The 19,081-nt window shown below is 39.4% G+C and overlaps 1 protein-coding gene across 1 annotated transcript; it reads left to right on the top strand.

Moving 5' to 3' along the window:
* Window positions 1-1,463: 1,463 nt before the first annotated feature.
* On the top strand, window positions 1,464-17,618 carry LOC306747443 (uncharacterized protein; the record flags this gene model as incomplete). The annotated part of the gene is made up of 4 exons (XM_079230501.1): window positions 1,464-1,602; window positions 5,787-5,887; window positions 7,022-7,073; window positions 17,524-17,618. 4 exons carry the CDS (start codon window positions 1,464-1,466, stop codon window positions 17,616-17,618), a joined length of 387 nt encoding a protein of 128 aa, XP_079086627.1.
* Between the last annotated feature and the right edge of the window lie 1,463 nt (window positions 17,619-19,081).

Raw genomic sequence — 19,081 nt, 5'->3', positions numbered from 1 at the left:
CCGACGTTTGTGTTGTAGGGTTAAGAGTGACCGTTTAAAACTGTACAATGTATCATCTAAAGTAATGTAACACGCTGTTGGCATGTGGGAAATGCCTTGTTTCACATGATCAATGCTGTTTCCTCAGAACAGTTATTTTGTATTGATTGTTTAAATTGAAAACATTTTCCAGTCTTTCCACTGATATGACTACACACAATTAAAAATAAGATTTGGTCTCAACAACCACATTATTTTCATAAGCTCCAGGTGTTCATGACCAACAGGCAGCTGCACACTTTCCATATGTTGGAAGTGCATCATGATAAGTGGATAAAAGATACAAGGTCTTCTCCAAAAAATCTGAAAAAAACCTGAAAAAACACGAGAACAGTCATGCTATGATAGATTCATCATAAATACAACCAAATACTCAATCATTAGTGGAATTATACATATATATATATATATATATATATATATATATATATGTATATATATATATATGTATATGTATATATGTATACGTATATGTATATATATATATATATATATATACATATACGTATACATATATAAGTATATATATATACATATATGTATATATATATGTGTATATATATTTATGCATATATATATGTATATATATGTATGTATATATATGTATGTATATATATATATACATACATGTATACATACATATATATTTCTTAAATAAGAAATAAGTAAACGTACTCATCAAATAGAATGGCCCGTTTCAGAATATTATTGAAGTATATTTATTGGTGCTTCATTGTGTTCATCACTTGAATGTTACGGCTCGTAAAAGTGGAGCTAATTTTATTGACTCCATTTACTGCTGAGTAGATTTATCTATAATAATACATCAATGTATTAGTTGATTATATTTTGTAATAATAACTGAATCTGCAAAGTAACAAAATGTAGGAGATAAATGTAAGAGCAAAAGTGCAAAAAAAAGTACCTGTGAGATATTGTGTAGAAGTATAAAGTACCATAACATAAAATTACTCAAGTAAAGTCCAAGTACTGCAACATTGTATCCTATTTAAATACTGTACTTGAGTAAATAGTTTCGAAAATGGGCTTTCATATTAAAAGCACATAGAAGCTTCTACGAGCTTTTATTTTGAAGGTGACCCCGCAAGCTGCAGCTGACCCGGATGCTCCTCCATTAGCAACATGGCGGCTACCGTCAGGAGCAACAGCAGCGTCTCGTTGTTGTGTTGGTAAAGTGAAGGTAGCTCCTTCAGTACTGATCCAGCAGAGTCTCTGTATGTCTGGATAAACCTTCTGAATGGACTTCTAGATGTTCACCTTTGTTCCCGGATGTTGTTCCTCTGACTCATCTCCCGGTAGCCTACAGAGATACTGAAGTTAGCTTAGCATGCTGCTAACAGACACAGCTCGTCCCCGTTTAATGGAGAGGAAACGGGGTTTGTGACAGAGTTTGTGTGGAGAAAATGTCTAAAATCAAAATGCTGTTTGAAAAAACGACAGCAGAGAACGATGAGGAACTTTCTAGATCAAAAGAGGAGAACGAGCGACAACGGAGACTACTGGACGCTGTTTTCAACCCGGAAGTCCGGACACAAAGAGCAGGTTGGTGGTCTTTGTTCTTTTAGGTAGTGACGTAGTTATTAAATAAATAAATAACATAAAGTGTAAGTTCAAAAACTGAATCGTATATATTCTATATTAAATCAGACACTGATGGCACAGCGCTGTGTATTTATCATATAAGGCTCAGTGTTGTTGGTCACCCTTTTTTGCCAGTGCATCAACGTTTGGTGTCAGTTTGGTTGTCAGGACAGATCTGAGGTGTTCATCAGGAAACTGGGATGTGTGGTGATGTTCATCACGCTGGACGTCTGGGATGCTGCTGCTGTTTGGTTCCCAGGTAGAGCCAAACAGCAGCAGCATCCTCTGTGATCCTCCTGATGTTTAGTGAAGCATACAACTCATCCAGTTTAAGAGTTGAACTTCTCCTTTTAAGACGGAGTCACATTGAAGATCAATCCGCTCCAATTGAAACTCCTGTGGCGCTGTATCATCGTCTTATGACAGCCCAGGCAGCCAAAAGGACCGGGCCCACATGCCGGAAGAAATGCGTTGGGGAAGGAAGCTGGAAGGTAGATCCTGATATGTCACATGAGCGCGCAGGGCGGCGCAGTCTTGTGGGTCTGGTGCGTGTTCATTATGCCGAGGAAGTCTGGATTCAGCTGTTTGTTCATTTCACAACTTAAAAAACTTAATTTACGTGTAATAAGGGCTGTTAGAGTGTTTGTACTGGAGAGTGAGATCAACTGAAACGCCGGGTAATGCAGGAAAAAGGCGAAATGGATGCGGTCTTTATAATTCGAACAATTTTGTACCAATATTCAGCGGGGTTTTTTGTACCAATATTCAGTTGTTATTAAATCAAATGCTGTCCCTACTAACATAAGCACGGTCGCATCAGAATCGGAACCCTAGGAGGTCATTCATGGAGTGTGTTTTTTTGGCTTGTATTTGGTGATCTGTCTGAGGCTTTCCAGAAAGAAGCAGAGGCACTTGCTGAGAGCTGTTGTTGCAGTTTCTCAGAGGACAGTTGTTTAGCATCTCTCACCGCCGTGCTAATCCTGTATTTGCCTTTGTCCAAGTCCCAGGCCCCACTCCTAAACGCCTGATCCTTGTGCAGCCGTAGCTTTCTGGACCCTTCTCTGACCCCGCCATTGTATCATAGAGACTAGGGCTGGGCGGTATAGCCAAAAATTCATCACAGTATTTTGTAAGATTCTGGCGGTTTCACGGTATATCACGGTATTTTTTTTCCAAATAAACACATTAATTTATTGACGCCACCGCCATGGAACTGGCCAGCAGCTGTTTTGATTGGTACATAGGGAGCTAAACTTGGAGGGATTTAGGACCCAGGGGAATCCCTTGATACTCTAGTGGCGCATGCGCGGCCATAACGACTATTGTCATTCTTCGGCAGGCAGCAACATTTAATGTTTGCAGTCACAGATACATGTACAGCGCTCTGAGCTACTTACGTCTCACGGATAGAAGTTGACTCATGGTTTGCAAGAAATGACATCGCCAAAATGCATGATGGGTAAAGCCCGCCCACTTTTCTGCACAGGAAAAGACTTCTTCCTGCACAAGAAAAGTCTTCCTGTGTGGGTGGTGTCATTTACCCAGCATGAGTCAAGTAAGTTAACATGAGACGTAAATAGCTCGGTCCGCTGTGAACATTAAATGTTGCTGCTGCCAAACAGCAGCGACCGGTATGACGGTAAATGAAAAATTCATACCGTACGGAAAACTGAAACTGGCATACCAGTTGAACCGGTATACCGCACAGCCCTAATAGAGACAGTCACCATATTAATAAGTTCATAATTTATGTGTTGGCATCACAAACAGCATTCATTTATTCAATTCAAAGCTTCACACACACCAAAGCCATGGTGTTGTTATAATAGGCTCATTTGAAAGACCAGCAGCATGGTGCTTTGACAAAAAACTGTGGTCAAGTCAGACAGTTTCCAGCTGTCTTCAAAATAATTCACAGGAAGTCACAGAACCAGTCACTTCCTGTTAGCTCCGATCTGTAGGCTACTTGTAGTTTACAGAACTCGTTGGATTTATTCATATGTGCTTGTAAATATATATTTATATAGAAATGTGCGTGTAGCTGCATCCTTTGTTCTTTTTTTGTCTATGTTTTCGTAGTATGCCAACAAGAGAAAACTAGTTCCCTTTTATTGTCTATTAAAAACCCCCGAAGTCCATCTTAAGGACACAAGGTAATACAAAATACATAACAATTCAGCACCCTTTTTTTAGCAGACTCAACAGCTTTTATGCACTAACATGAAATAAAAAAGTCCAACTACTGACGAGTACTTAAAAAAAAAGATTAAAATAATGTAACTTTAGCTGAGAATACTAACTTCTAATCTTGTTTGTTTCCAACGCTGCACTATGGAAACAATGCAGAGTCTTGAGGAGCAGCTTTCATCCACAAACTCAAAATAAATTAAAGCTGCTCGCAGCTGTAGGTGGGCCCTCGCTCCAGCACGCCGGGGGCGCCTGCTGGTCGCCGGCTTGCCCGGTGTGTTTGAACAGCTTTAATGGAAGCAGTGTTAGGATGTACGTTTCTGGTGCTTTTATTGTGAAGGAGAGGAAATGTTCTAGTGAAGTGTGGAACGAGAATAAAAGTGTTTTCCGTCTTGTGCAAACTACGCTGCATCGTGTTGTTTTATTAATAAAGTACATTGTCCATTAATGACGCAGCATCCCGCCATGTGCGTATTTATGTAAACAATATCAGACGGCACAGAAGGCCCTGGTCCAAAATCACGGCCCGCCACTGAGATATGTATACACATACAGCACTGGCGTGTTTTTGACTTAGGCCTTCAGTGAGTGCCGTATAGTCCACATTGCGGGCGGACAGGGGGAAAAAGTGTCCCGGGAGTTACTGTCACATACCGACCCACTCAATGCAACGCACAACTACGCAGCCCCTCTCGGTCGGACGCCTCAAGGTTGGAGGCGTCTCGACACGTTTTCTCTACACATGAAAACACATGAAGCTCTAGCGTAAGTTCAGACCGGAGATCACCGTCAGAAGAGTCATAGCACCCAGCTGTTAAACAGCGCTGTGGCTCGTTCATGATTTAAATACGACTGTAAATGTAAAAAACAGTAACACAACCAGCATTTCACTCACCAGACGCACATAACCCTCCGTAACCCTCTGTGGGAAAGGGGTCATCAGTAAATCCAGTAAATCCTGAGTTTCTAGGTTTGAGATTTTAGCTTCACTGACCAATCACAGCACATGTTAATGATCATGTGGGCCCTGTGACGAATCAGACGTCCAGAACCTCCTGAAGACTGTTTCATGAATTGTAATCAGGCTACTCTTCTACAGAGAAAGAGAGGTGAAATGTGATTGGATAAAGATGCTGTTAACCAGCTCCCAAGCAAGCCATACCAGAGGCCTGAAGCAGAGGAACAGATGAGACAGCTGTGCAATGAGAAAATAAGCTAATAGGGAAATATTATAATACATGTAGTGTATTTGTGAAAAATAATAAAATAATTACAAATTAATTATAAAATATCTAAAACTGTTAGGGGTGGGGAGAAAAATTGATTCAGCATAGTATCGCGATAGTTTGCGTGCCGATATTGTATCGACTACATCAGTGCTCTGGCCCTAAAACCATTCGAATAACAATAGGTCCTCTGCTCTGACCACGTCAGTGCTCGGGCCCTAATTAAACAAAAAGTGCACTTTAAAAAAAGATTCAAGTATACAAAATTTACTTTTCTCCTAATTACCTTATCAGTAGGTGAATACTGAAAAACATGAAGCAGCACTCACTCAGTGGATCGAGGGTCCATGCCAGTTGAGAATCACTGGTTTAAACCAAGTCAGTTATATAGTATGTATACTTCTTCTGTCACTATATTAGCTACACATGACCTTTGTTGGTGTACTAGAGGGGAACTAGAAGGAGACGGTCAATGGAGCAAGTTACAGTTGGTGCAACATGTAGTCTCTGTATCTGCTACTGAAGGTCTGTTACTGCCGGTGGGGAGTGGTTCAGTCAATGCAACACAAGTCGCTGTGTGATGTTTACGACAGCAGCAGCATGTTTTTATTTAGGGGTCATTCTTCTCTCATTTACAACTAATTCACTGCTTTTTCAGTGATAAACCTCTTAAATAACAGAGAGTTTCATATAAGATTTCTCAGACGTATGAATGTATTTTATTCCCCACAGACGTCCAGCAGCTGTTGGTGGTTAAAGAAGAGGTTCCCCCTGAGCAGCAGGACTGGAGCTCCAGTCTGGACCAGGAGGACCCAGAGCCCCCACACATTAAAGAGGAGCAGGAGGACCCAGAGCCCCCACACATTAAAGAGGAGCAGGAGGACCCAGAGCCCCCACACATTAAAGAGGAACAGGAGGACCCAGAGCTCCCACACATTGAAGAGGAACTCTGGACCAGTCAGAAGGAAGAGCAGCTTCAAGGGCTGGAGGAGGCTGGTATCAAGTTCTCATTCACTCCTGTAAAGAGTGAAGATGATGAAGAAGAAGCTCAGTCCTCACAGCTTCATCAAAGACAAACTGAACAGATGGAAACAGAAGCTGATGGAGCTGATTGTGGAGGATCAGAACCAGAGACTGATGACACTGATGACAGTAGAGATTGGAAGGAGACTCAGGAACCTCAGTCAGATTTAAACCCTCTGCAAAACAATGAAGTACCTGTAAGTGATGTGAACTGTAGTACTGGAAATACATCAATCAGCTCGCCTGAATGTGCTGGAAGCTCTGACCACAAGAGACATCTGAAGAGACACACTAGATCAAAAACGGGAGTGAAATCATTTAGTTGTTCCATGTGTAGTAAAACATTTCCACATGCAGGACATCTGAAACGTCACATGATTAGCCACACAGGTGAGAAACCATTTAGTTGTTCTGTGTGTTGTCAAACATTTTCAGATAAGGGACACATGAAACGTCACATGAATATCCACACAGGAGAAAAAGCATTTAGTTGTTCATTTTGTGGTAAAACATTTTCACAAAAAGGAACCTTGAACGATCACATGACTATCCACACAGGAGTAATGGCATTTAGTTGTTCTGTGTGTAGTAAAACATTTTCACGAAAGGGACACCTGAAACGTCACATGACGATCCACACACGAGTTAAATCATTTAGTTGTTCCATGTGTAGTAAAACATTTTCACAAAAGAAACACCTGAAATCTCACATGACTATCCACACAGGAGTGAAATCATTTAGTTGTTCCATGTGTAGTAAAACATTTCCACATACAGGACACCTGAAACGTCACATGATTAGCCACACAGGTGAGAAACCATTTAGTTGTTCTGTGTGTAGTCAAACATTTTCAGAAAGGCGACACGTGAACCGTCACATGAATATCCACACAGGAGTAAAAGCATTTAGTTGTTCAGTTTGTGGTAAAACATTTTCACAAAAGGGAAACCTGAACGTTCACATGACTATCCACACAGGGGAGAAACAATTTAGTTGTTCTGTGTGTAGTCAAACATTTTCACTAAAGGGACACCTGAAACGTCACATGCATATCCACACAGAAGTGAAACCTATTAGTTGTTCCGTGTGTAGTAAAACATTTTCACAAAACAACCACTTGATTTCTCACATGACTGTTCACACAGGAGTGAAACCATTTAGTTGTTCCCTGTGTAGTAAAACATTTTCACAAAAGGTAAACCTGACCGCTCACATGACTACCCACACAGGGGAGAAAAAATTTAGTTGTTCCGTGTGTAGTAAAGCTTTTCCATATAAGAAAAGCCTGAACGATCACATGATGATCCACACAGGGGAGAAACCATTTAGTTGTTCTGTTTGTGGTAAAACATTTGCACGAAAGCAAACTCTGAAAAAACATTTAGAAGTCCACACTAGAGAAACAAATTAGTCATGGAGTTTGCTCAACATGATTCTCTCGTCTCAGTTATTCATCAAATCATAAGTGTATTGATGAGAGCATCAGAAAAAATTAGACATAGTTAAAAATTGATCAGGCTGATACAGACTGCAAAATAAGTTTATTCAGCTAAGATGAAGCAACACATAGATTTAAATTCTCTTGGTATATGTTTCTATGATATTGTCTCATGTGTTACGCATTGTCATGTATATATTAATTATACTTGTTTTACGTTGTCAAAGTATTCCATGTCCTCTATGCAGCACTATGGTTTGAGCTGAATTATCATAGGTGATGAAACTGAGGGAAATGTTTAACCTTCTTTCTCTTCAGCAACGTTTTCTCTCCAGTTAAAACTCATTACTTCCTTGATTTAGTTTTACTGTAGAAACTGCAGATTTAGGGATTCTGTCCTTTGTTTTAGGACTTCAATATTGTTCCTTTTGTTGACCGCACTTTCTCTTTTATTTACTACTATTGTAATAGTTGTAATAACACAGTAATCTGTCTAACAGTTAAAAAGTTCAGCCAATGTTTTCACCAAAATAACCTCAGTTCAATGTTCTACTTCCGCATTTGCTCCAGTGTTTGTAGCTAAGCTGCAACAGCCTGTTTTTCTTTTAAAACTAAATATGTGATTAATGGTTGTTAATGGAAGTTACATTCATAATTTGTTTGTGAAATGTTAATTAATTGCCTTCATTAATGAAATGTATTGTTCACTGATATGATTCCCACCCTGTTATCTGAGTTTAAAAAGAAAAAAAATATTCAATTAAATCAACAAATATTAAGCATATCTTTGTGGTTACTTGCAGGTTATGAATTGCCAAAATGAAATATACCTACAATTTCAATTGAAATTCCCTTTATTCTCAAAGATGTGTGGGTAAATTACAGATTTACAGAATAACCTTTTTTAAATTAATGCTTGTTTGTAAATACGGTTTAAAATATATTTTAAGCCTTAAATAAGGGACATGTTTCCTCTTAGAAAATGTAATTATTCCATCACCTGTGTATTAAAAATACATTAATAGAGATGTGAATGTCCTGTAACAGGGTGGACATTTGGTCTTGCTCACATGTAAAGAATTGCTCAACATTTCTAGACCATCATATCCTGAGTTTGACCATTATATTTTTCTGATAGTTTAACAAGCCCTCATTCAGATGAAATATAAAAGTAATGTAAAAAGAAACAAATGTTGATAGAAGTAAACCTGGCTGAAATGGCACCGAATAGTAGGAATGATGAAGAAGTCCAAAAGTGACAGCTGCTGACTCATGTCCAGGATAAACTCCTTAATAAAAACACATCAATGTGGGATTAGAGGAAGGAAGGGAAAATATCCATATTCAAAGATGTGTGTGTATATATATATATATATGTATATATATATATATATATATATATATATATATATGTATATGTATGTGTGTGAATATATATATATATATATATACATACTTTACATACACACACACACGTATATATACATATACAAATATATATATATATATATATATATATATATATATATATATATATATATATATATATATATGAATAGGAAATGATCATTTCAAATTAAAGGCATTCCAAAATAAATGTTTGTCTATCAAATCTTAGTTTGTCTTTTCAGACTAAGTGATCCAAGAATATCAGTTTGACTCTGTTCTAAATATGTATCCTGTAACATGAAGTTGTCTATGTTTCATTTTTGGTTTAAAAATGAAAAACAACATTTAGTTGGAAGTTTAGTTGATCTAATCAGATAAGTAAATACATTTGACAAATTGCTGAATATAGAGTACCATAGTGTTCACATTCTTGTTATGGTTTGTAGTTCAAGCTATTGTCAGCATATTTGAAATGTGACTTCCCTCTACAAATTTATACTGAAATTTATACTGAATTTTTTTTTTTGGATTTCTTTCAAGCAGGATTTTTGTTTAGAAAGAAAATGAGGCTAGCAGTTGATATATCTACAATTTTAACTAGTGCCCAATTATGTGATTGTGTTTGACCTATGAAAGCTTAATGTATTAGCCTTTTTACTTACAAAGTCAACCCTATTTGTATAATACAATCTATAGAAGAATGTGTGAATGTTCTTGCGACAGAGCTCTTTATGTATCCTTCTCCAAGTGAATAATGTGTAATCTGTGGGAACCAAAAGATAAAAGCAGCAGCTTCTTTAAGTCTCCAGTTAATTAAATCAATTGTTAATTCACGAGTACACCTGCCACTCAAAATGTTCTAAAATGAACCTCTGAGATGAACATCTCAGTATACACCTGCATCCATCATTTACAGAGAGAAGATTTACTCTTCATGAAAAGGAGTCTGATATCTCTGTTCAACCTTGAGTTTCTCTATCACTTGTTCTTTCAGTATAGTGGTAATACTGGATTGCATGAACTCATTAACCTGTAATAAAAAGCTCCGTTAAAATTGGTTTTAATATGAGCTGTAGTTAACCGTCACTTCTAGGTGAAAAAACTAAAAGGAGAACATTTATATTCAATATTTTCAAGTGTTCTCGGATACAAGCGGCCGAAATGAGCTTCCTCCGCAGCCTTAGAGATAGGGTAAGGAGCTCGGACATCAGGAGGAGCTTGGAGTCGAGTCGCTGCTCCTTCGTGTCGAAAGGAGTCAGCTGAGGTGTTCAGCATCTAGTCAGGATGCCTCCTGGACGCCTCCCATTAGAGGTTTTCCAGGCACGTCCAACTGGTAGGAGACCCCGGGGAAGACCAAGGACACGCTGGAGGGATTATATCTCCCGGCTGGCCTTGGAACGCCTCGGGATCCCAGAATGAGCTGGAAAGTGTTGCGGGTGAGAGGGAAGCCTGGGTCGGCCTGCTGGACCTGCTGCCACCGCGACCCGACCCCGGATAAGCGGCTGATAATGGATGGATGGAATTAATTTAAATTAACTTAAACTTGAACAGTAGAAAGTGCAAGAGTGCAAGTATATATGTGCATATTAATGTGTAAATAAAAATGAAATAAAAATAACAACAACAACAAACAATAGGAGAGTGCAAAAATGCAATAAATGTATATAATATGATATGTTATGTATGTATAAATGTAAATGAAGTGATAAACTGTTGTAAAGTGATCAAACTGCTGTAAAGTGATCAAACTGCTGTATTGATATTCTCTCTGGTGTTGTACTGCAGCTTCAGCCCTCATTCTTTTATTTGACTTCAGCTACAGAAGCTTTGATGAAAGAGTTAAACTGGACGAGCTCTTCAGTCTGACTCATGTTTCTGATTATCATCTTTTGAATCAACTATTTTGTCACATTACAATAAAACATATCAAGTCAACACGAGTTGTGTGGTGTTTAATAAACTGTTGTCTGCATATTTGTATAGATAGATAGATAGATAGATAGATAGATACTTTATTCATCCCCAAGGGGACATTTGTTTGTCACAGTAGCGAGACACAAACATAACAGGAATGAAAGATGCTCAATATATATAACAAAACAGCAGAGTGTATTCATTTGGAAAATTAAACAAAAATAATAAATAAAGTGAACAGATTATAATCAGCATATAAACCATAACAACATAAAGGGATATGACACAAACATATATGACACACATTATTAGTGCAATAACATATTTATTTCAGCATGTTTGAAACTGAACAGAGAGACAGTTTAGTAGCTTTGTACTCAAAATTACTTTTGTTTCACTTTCATATTCATTCTTTCATTTCTATTCCAACCTCGTTAATAAAGTAATACTATGAACCAGGTTGTTTATGTTAATAAAGTAATACTATGAACCAGGTTGTTTTTGTTGTTAATAAAGTAATACTATGAACTGATAATATAAATCGTTATATTCTGTAGATATTCTTCAGTTCATTATTCTTCTGTCTATTAGAGTTCAGGTTGTGCGAGGTCAGTTTAACAGATACCGTCTGTGAGAAGTTTCTGTGAGAAATGTTCCTCAAGGTTCCACGCTCTGCACGACAACACACACCTGTTTATCAGTATGTTGACATTAGAGAAGCAGACTGGTCGTTGCACATTCCAGCCTTGTGAGAAAAGACGAGGACACGATTCTCCTCCTCTTGGAAACGTTAGAGCCAATAGAAATGTTTGATGTTCATGACGGAAAACCTTGTATTAAAGAGCCGACCTTCCGGCTGTTCGGGGTGTTTTTGGACGGTCTTCCTGCGTGTTGACTGGACGACTCCCTGATATCAAGATTGCAGCGCTTCTTACTTCACTTGTGATCAAGGAAAATAAATTCAGAGAACGAGAGAAGTTGTTTGAATAAGGCGTCTCCATGTCTCCAGAAGAAATGCTGAGACTGTTGGTGAAGCAGCGAGTCCACGCGGCCGTTGAAGAGGCTTTTGGGGAGTTGCACGGATTAATAGAAGATTATGAGGAGACCGTTTCTCGTTTGAGAGAACATGAGCTACACAGATCAGGTTTGTGCTTTTTCATTTTTGTTTCCGGTGTTCCACCCCAACTGTTAAACCTACTGGTTTCCTGCGCATGCGCGTTGTGTTCATTTCACAGCTGCAGCGGTTGCCCGTCTCGGTCACCAGATTCATCACACATTCACAAACACATTGCTGGAGATCTTCAAGCCACATTTCATCTCCATTGCAGCGATCATATTGTATAAGTGAGCACTGCATCACAACCACGCATGAAGAAACTCCTTTAAGAAAATATATTATTAAAAAAATCACAACGACCTGGATTCGATCTCTGTCGAGCAAAATGAAAATGTACTGAAAGACGGTGACTCAACCTATAGAGCCACCAAGCAATAAAGAAACTCAAGTCATTTAGGTCACCTGTCTTCCGTGTCCAGGCAACCTTTTGGTCTGGTGATCTGAAACAACTCAGGCAGAAACATTGTATAAAATCTTGTGTAAAATCAATCTTTTTACATTCAACATTCCATATTTATTCCAGCACCCTTTGCACTCCACACTACTGTCCTGCTGTTAAGAGCAACACATATACATTTAGTCAAACTCCTTGAATGTCTCCACTAATGAAAGCTATCAGTCTGAAGTCACAGTTGTCCATAATGTGCTCCCTGCAGATGTCCAGCAGCTGTTGGCGATTAAAGCAGATGTCCCCCCTGAGTGCCTGGACGTGGACCAGGAGGACCTAGAGGATCCGGAGCCCCTCCACATAAAAGAGGAAAAGGAGCCCCTCCACATAAAAGAGGAAAAGGAGGATCTCTGGGCCCGTCTCGATGGAGAGCAGCTTAATGTGCTGGAGGAGGCTGATATCACCAAGTTCCTATCCACTGCTGTTACTGTGAAGAGTGAAGATGATGAACCTGAGACCTCACAGCTTCATCAAAGCCAGACGGAGGACAACAGAGAGGCGGAGCCTCCAGCCGGCAGGTCAGCTACACTGATAAAAACAGAAACTGACGGAGAGGACTGTGGGGGATCAGCCAGGAACCTAAATACACATCGTCATTCACATCCAAATGCTGATGATGAAAAGGATTCAGAATCTTCTGAGACTGATGTCAGTTATGTGGATTGTCAAGAACCATATTCTGGACCTGAAAGTGAAGACGGGGGCACTGTTTGGAAAGAGACCAGGGCACCTGAGTCTGCTGCACATGCCCTGAATTATAAGGAAGCCTTTGTAAGTCATGTGGGATGTAACACTGGCAACAAATCCTTCAGCTTCTTCAAGTGTAGTAAACGGTTTTACTACAAGGGGTTTCTGCAGAAACACATGGTGTGTCATTTTGGAAAAATGTCTTCCAGCTGTTTGGTGAGAAAGAAATGTTTTAGAGTGACGCAAAAGAAAGAATCACGGCCAAGAGTTCTCACAGGAGAGACCATTTAGTTATGAGGTTTGTGGAAAAAGATTCACAAGACAGGGAAATCTGAAGAAACACATGAGAGTCCACACAGGAGAGAGACCATTCAGTTGTGATGTTTGTGGGAAAAGATTTGCAGTACAGGGAAATCTGAAGACACACATGAGAGTCCACAGAGAATATAATTAGTTTGTTCCAGTTGTGATGGAAGTTTCCGTTCTTCTCTTTCTGTTGTGTTTATTTAAAAAAATATGTGAAATGTCATTTATTTGTAAATGAGATGGAAGACAAAGGGTTTTCTGAACATAAGAAAACCTGATTTTTTTTTTAAACAATGACAAAGAAAAACAAAATACCTTATTTGGCCAAAGGAAGAGGCACCATCTCTCCATGCCTAGTCAGCTAAAAACCGTACATAGAAAAAAAGCAAAATAACGGACATTTGGGGGCCCAGGCACCTAAAAAGCAGAACAACCTTAGGGAAAGAGGCTATAGATGGCATATGACCGCCAGGTCAAGCCTTCGTTAGTTCCCGGGGGACAGCTACGTCAAACCTGCGGCAGTTCCTGTGTGAAGGCTGGCAGGATGTAAGATGTGTCTGTGTGGCTTGTGTGGTGGCTGATTTCCTTCTTCGACGATGATTTAACCTTTCTTAACCTGATGCTGTATTGAATCTTACCAATCTGACTGCTCGTGAGACGCCACAGGGACTCGCTCACGACCTCAGCAATCGACACACCCACAGAACACAGAGTTTGGTTTAAAGTTCACTCCACATAGATTTATTTGAAACACACAGTTTACAAATAAAACGAGTTGCGCCCGGTATCATCAGACAACAGCTCCCGTTCCCGTCTGTCTAACGCAATAACCCCTGAATAATCAGACAGACACATTATTATATGAACTCAAACAGGTCCCACCCGCCTCCAACCCCTTCTCAGCATGCCAGCTCAAGCCGGTAACTATTAAGGAATGTGACTGCTTCGCTGACGTCCCCCTCATCGTTGTTTTGGTTTGGGCTCTCTGTCTCCTGAGCAGAGCAAGGCCACTGCAAACAGTTCTAGGCTCAATGTTCCCTTCTAATCTCTCGTCGAGTTGATGTTAAATTACTTTTAACAAAAGTACATGCGGTCACACATTATGCCTGACTGCCATCAGCCTGCTGACGGCGCCACAGAGACATTCAAAAACAGCTGCAGAGCAGAATCGCTGCGTTTGGTTCGAGTCCCACGACGTCATCATGAGGTCAAAGTAAAGGAATGCCTCGAGTTTGTTTAATTTACTTTTTTTAAATAGTTATTTATAATTATTTAATTCCTAGTGGACTGATTATTTAGACTGAATATAACACACTTTTGTTTTGCAATGACCCCTCAAACATAACAGTCAGGATAGTTTACAGTTTAATAATCAACTTTAAAGTCCAAAATGACATTAGTGCAATGACACTTTATAACTTTATAAATTATCTCTCCTCGTCCCAACATTTGTATTTTTAGTGTCATTCATTGTCTTTTCTTTTTTGTCACTTACATTTTTATTCATTTAAATATATGAACATTAAATATACACAAAAGAGGTTTGTCGGACAAGAATAAAGTACAGGGGAAAAAAGCGAAAAACAGCAGAAAAACAAAGCAAAAACAAACACAAAAAAAATGGAACAACGGGACAATAACTAGAGAAGACTCGGGACATCGAGTTGGGATTCGACGCGGGACACCGTCCGGTACTCAGCGGAGGACAATAGAACATCGTCCATATACTTTAATACTTCATAGTTTATATTTTGCATGACGAGTCCATAAACAATGTCCGTTTTATAAAATGTATTTTTTGTTCAAAGCCACAGAGCTTCAGAATAACATAATGGAAACAATTCTGGTTGATTCACGATTTGTTAGATATGGAGAATTTTTTATATTCAGCTTGTAACATATGAAGATTTTTCGAAAAGATTTGTAAAATGAAGTTCATTTATGATACTAAACGGTCTGAGATGTTATTAAAAAAGTCACAGCCTCCACTATAAAGTTGAAAGAGACAAGGAGTGAAAGAAGTAGAATTTATTTTATTCCCTTTAATTAAGCAGATAATTAATTACATTTTAATCAGTGCAACATTAAACATTTTAACCTCTTAGGTTTAAAAAGTACTTTTATAAAAATCTGTTTAGAAAGCATTCACATCTTCACATCTCTAATAATGTGTTTTTAATACACAGGTATTGGAATAATTACATTTTCCAAGAGTAAAGATGTCCCTTACTTTAGCCTTAAAATATATTTTAACAGTATTTATAAAGAAGCATTAAATTGAAAAAAGTTATTCTGTACTTTACCCAAATTTCTTTTAGAGGGGAATTTCAACTGAAATTTTACCCCATTTTTAAGTTATTTAATTGTTCTAATTCATAACCTGCAAGTAACCACAAATACATGCTTAATATTTGTTGATTTTATTTAATTATCATTAAAAAAAAACTCAGATAACAGGGTGGAAATCGTATCAGTGAACAATATATTGAATTAATTAAGGCAATTAATTCACATGCAAGGGGATGCAATTAGGAGACTTGGGATGCGCCCTTATTGTTCATCAGATTCAGATTCAGATTCAACTTTATTGTCATTGCAGAGTACAAGTACTGAGACCGGACGACAACGGCGGCCAATCACCTTGTAGCCCCGCCCTAAAGCATCCCCGGCTTTATGGTCGACGTGGGACGTCCCGGAGGAGCTGAGAGACGAGCTACCGCTAACGTTAGCTCCGCTTGTTTCTCTGAGAACTCAAGATCCAGACGGCCGACGACCAAATCTCTCTTCCGGTTGAAAACCACCGAGTTCTGAAAAGTGTGTCTCAAAAACTGGATTAAAACTGAATAAAAAGTAAATTTATGACTTTTTGATTCCGGCAGACAACCTCCACGCTGACGATGCGACGCTGTTACCGAGCGACCAAATGAAACACACCCTTAGATTGATTAAAATGACGGTTTATAAATTGTTAAAAAACATTTTGGATAATATAATAATACAACTCATCAACATATACATATTAAACCTTTAATACACTTTATTAGAGGTAATAATAAGAGAACTTAAAACGTCACAACACAAACAAAATCACAGAATCCAGTTTAATATCAACCAGTGCCATTTTTACAAATCAACTGGAGTTTTAAAAAACACAGTAAAATGTTTATATAACTTTATATAAGGACTGATGACATCATCACACGCCGAGGAACACTGTACACATATTTACATGTCAGCACATCGTGAAGCTGCATTAACACATCTACATACTGAACACTCCTCACACTGAACCCTGCAGACGTAAACAAACTTTATTTATAAATCCCGACTGAAGAGTCTCGATTCATGATTCATGATTCATGATTCATGATTCATGACTTGAGCTGTTGAAAATGAGCTTCATGCAAGAACTTGATTGGTTTTAAGAGTCATGAGTCCAGTTCACCACAGGGGGCGCACACTGGGCTCTGCAGCTCCTACGTCGTATTCGGGCAATTAAACGACTCATCAATTTGTCAGATCGACAGAAAAATGTAACTATTTTGAAATTGTTAAAAGTACATTTTCACATAGATGTGGCAGAAATTACAGTTTTCGGTTTCTAAAAAGTACATCAAATTATATTTTGTATTTTGGTCAAAACGAGACATTTAAAGCTATAAGATTGGACTTTGAGGAACTAGGAGGGACATTTTATAGACTGTACAAAGCTCTTGAAAATAAATAATAAATAATAATTATTATAAAAGATGGTTACTTTGTATATATACTGTTTCCAGTTTGATTAATAAAAGAGATAAAAGAAATGTATGAGTATGGAAACATATTTGTGGTTCCGGACTGGGGTTTATTACGCCGTGAGTGTTTCTTTAAGTCTTGTTATGATAGTTTGCTGAATGAACAGGTGGCCTAATGAAGCCATTTTAACTTCATTCATGAACAAGAGAAGTTCATCAAGTTATAAACGAGCGATTAACAACATTAGTGAAGTTTGGTGAGTTGGAACAAGAAAGAGTTGGAACAAGAAAACCTTGCATTAAAAAATAAACGAGAGGTTTACGACGAGAACACAAACATATTCTCGCACGAGGCCGAACGGGTTCTGATTCTATTGTCGAGTCACATTTCTCCTCATAATGCCGACAGCTGTGACTGTTCGAGGCTCGCTGCAGGCCAACGTGAGCCGTCTGGACCTGAGCGCTGCTGCACGGACTCTCAGGATCCCGGTCATCAATCGTTAGAAACCGTGTGCTTCCAGGACTCCGATTGGTCCTCGAGTGAAGAGACCATAGCTTGAAGAACCTCTCAGCACCAGAGTAAGTCTCAATGGGGACAGAGCAGAACCTCAGGTCGTGGACTACTTCCTGTGTAGAACCTCAGGTCGTGGACTACTTCCTGAGCAGAACCTCAGGTCGTAGACTACTTCCTGAGCAAAACCTCAGGTCGTATACTACTTCCTGTGTAGAACCTCAGGTCGTGGACTACTTCCTGAGCAGAACCTCAGGTCGTGGACTACTTCCTGAGCAGAACCTCAGGTCGTAGACTACTTTCTGAGCAAAACCTCAGGTCGTATACTACTTCCTGTGTAGAACCTCAAGTCATGGACTACTTCCTGAGCAGAACCTCAGGTCGTGGACTACTTCTTGAGCAGAACCTTGGGTCGTAGACTACTTCCTGTGTAGAACCTCAAGTCATGGACTACTTCCTGTGCAGAACCTTAGGTTGTGGAATACTTCCTGTGCAGAACCTCAGGTCGTAGACTACTTCCTGTGCAGAACCTTAGGTCGTAGACTACTTCCTATGCAGAACCTCAGGTTGAGGATTACTTCCTGTGCAGAACCTCATGTCGTGGACTACTTCTTGTGCAGAACCTCAGGTCGTAAACTACTTCCTGTGTGGAACCTCAGGTCGTGGACTACTTCCTGTGCAGAACCTCAGGTCGTATACTACTTCCTGTGAAGAACCTCAGGTTGTGGAATACTTCCTGTGCAGAACCTCAGGTCGTAAACTACTTCCTGTGCAGAACCTTAGGTCGTAGACTACGTCCTGTGCAGAACCTCAGGTTGAGGATTACTTCCTGTGCAGAACCTCAGGTCGTGGACTACTTCTTGTGCAGAACCTCAGGTCGTAAACTACTTCCTGTGTGGAACCTCAGGTTGAGGATTACTTCCTGTGCAGAACCTCAGGTCGTGGATTACTTCTTGTGCAGAACCTCAGGTCGTAAACTACTTCCTGTGTGGAACCTCAGGTCGTAGACTACTTCCTGTGAAGAACCTCAGGTCGTAAACTACTTCCTGTGTGGAACCTCAGGTCGTAGACTACTTCCTGTGTGGAACCTCAGGTCGTAGACTACTTCCTGTGAAGAACCTCAGGTTGTGGACTACTTCCTGTGCAGAACCTCAGGTCGTAGACTACTTCCTGTGAAGAACCTCAGGTCGTGGACTACTTCCTGTGCAGAACCTCAGGTCGTGAACTACTTCCTGTGCAGAACCTCAGGTCGTAGACTACTTCCTGTGCAGAACCTCAGCTTGAGGACTACTTCCTGTGCAGAACCTCAGCTTGAGGACTACTTCCTGTGTGCGTCTATTGTGCCCAAAGCCCCCCCACCCCCTCCCTGATGCTGTGAAGTACAAGATGATGTCACAAGACCAATGAGACACGTAAACTATCACTGTACAAATACATTTCCTATTTTACAGATTCT

The sequence above is a fragment of the Taurulus bubalis genome (assembly GCF_910589615.1).
Source record: "Taurulus bubalis genome assembly, chromosome: 15".
Lineage (NCBI taxonomy): Eukaryota > Metazoa > Chordata > Actinopteri > Perciformes > Cottidae > Taurulus > Taurulus bubalis.
Note: the sequence above shows the minus strand (reverse complement) of the source record. Positions and strands in the feature narration are given on the sequence as shown.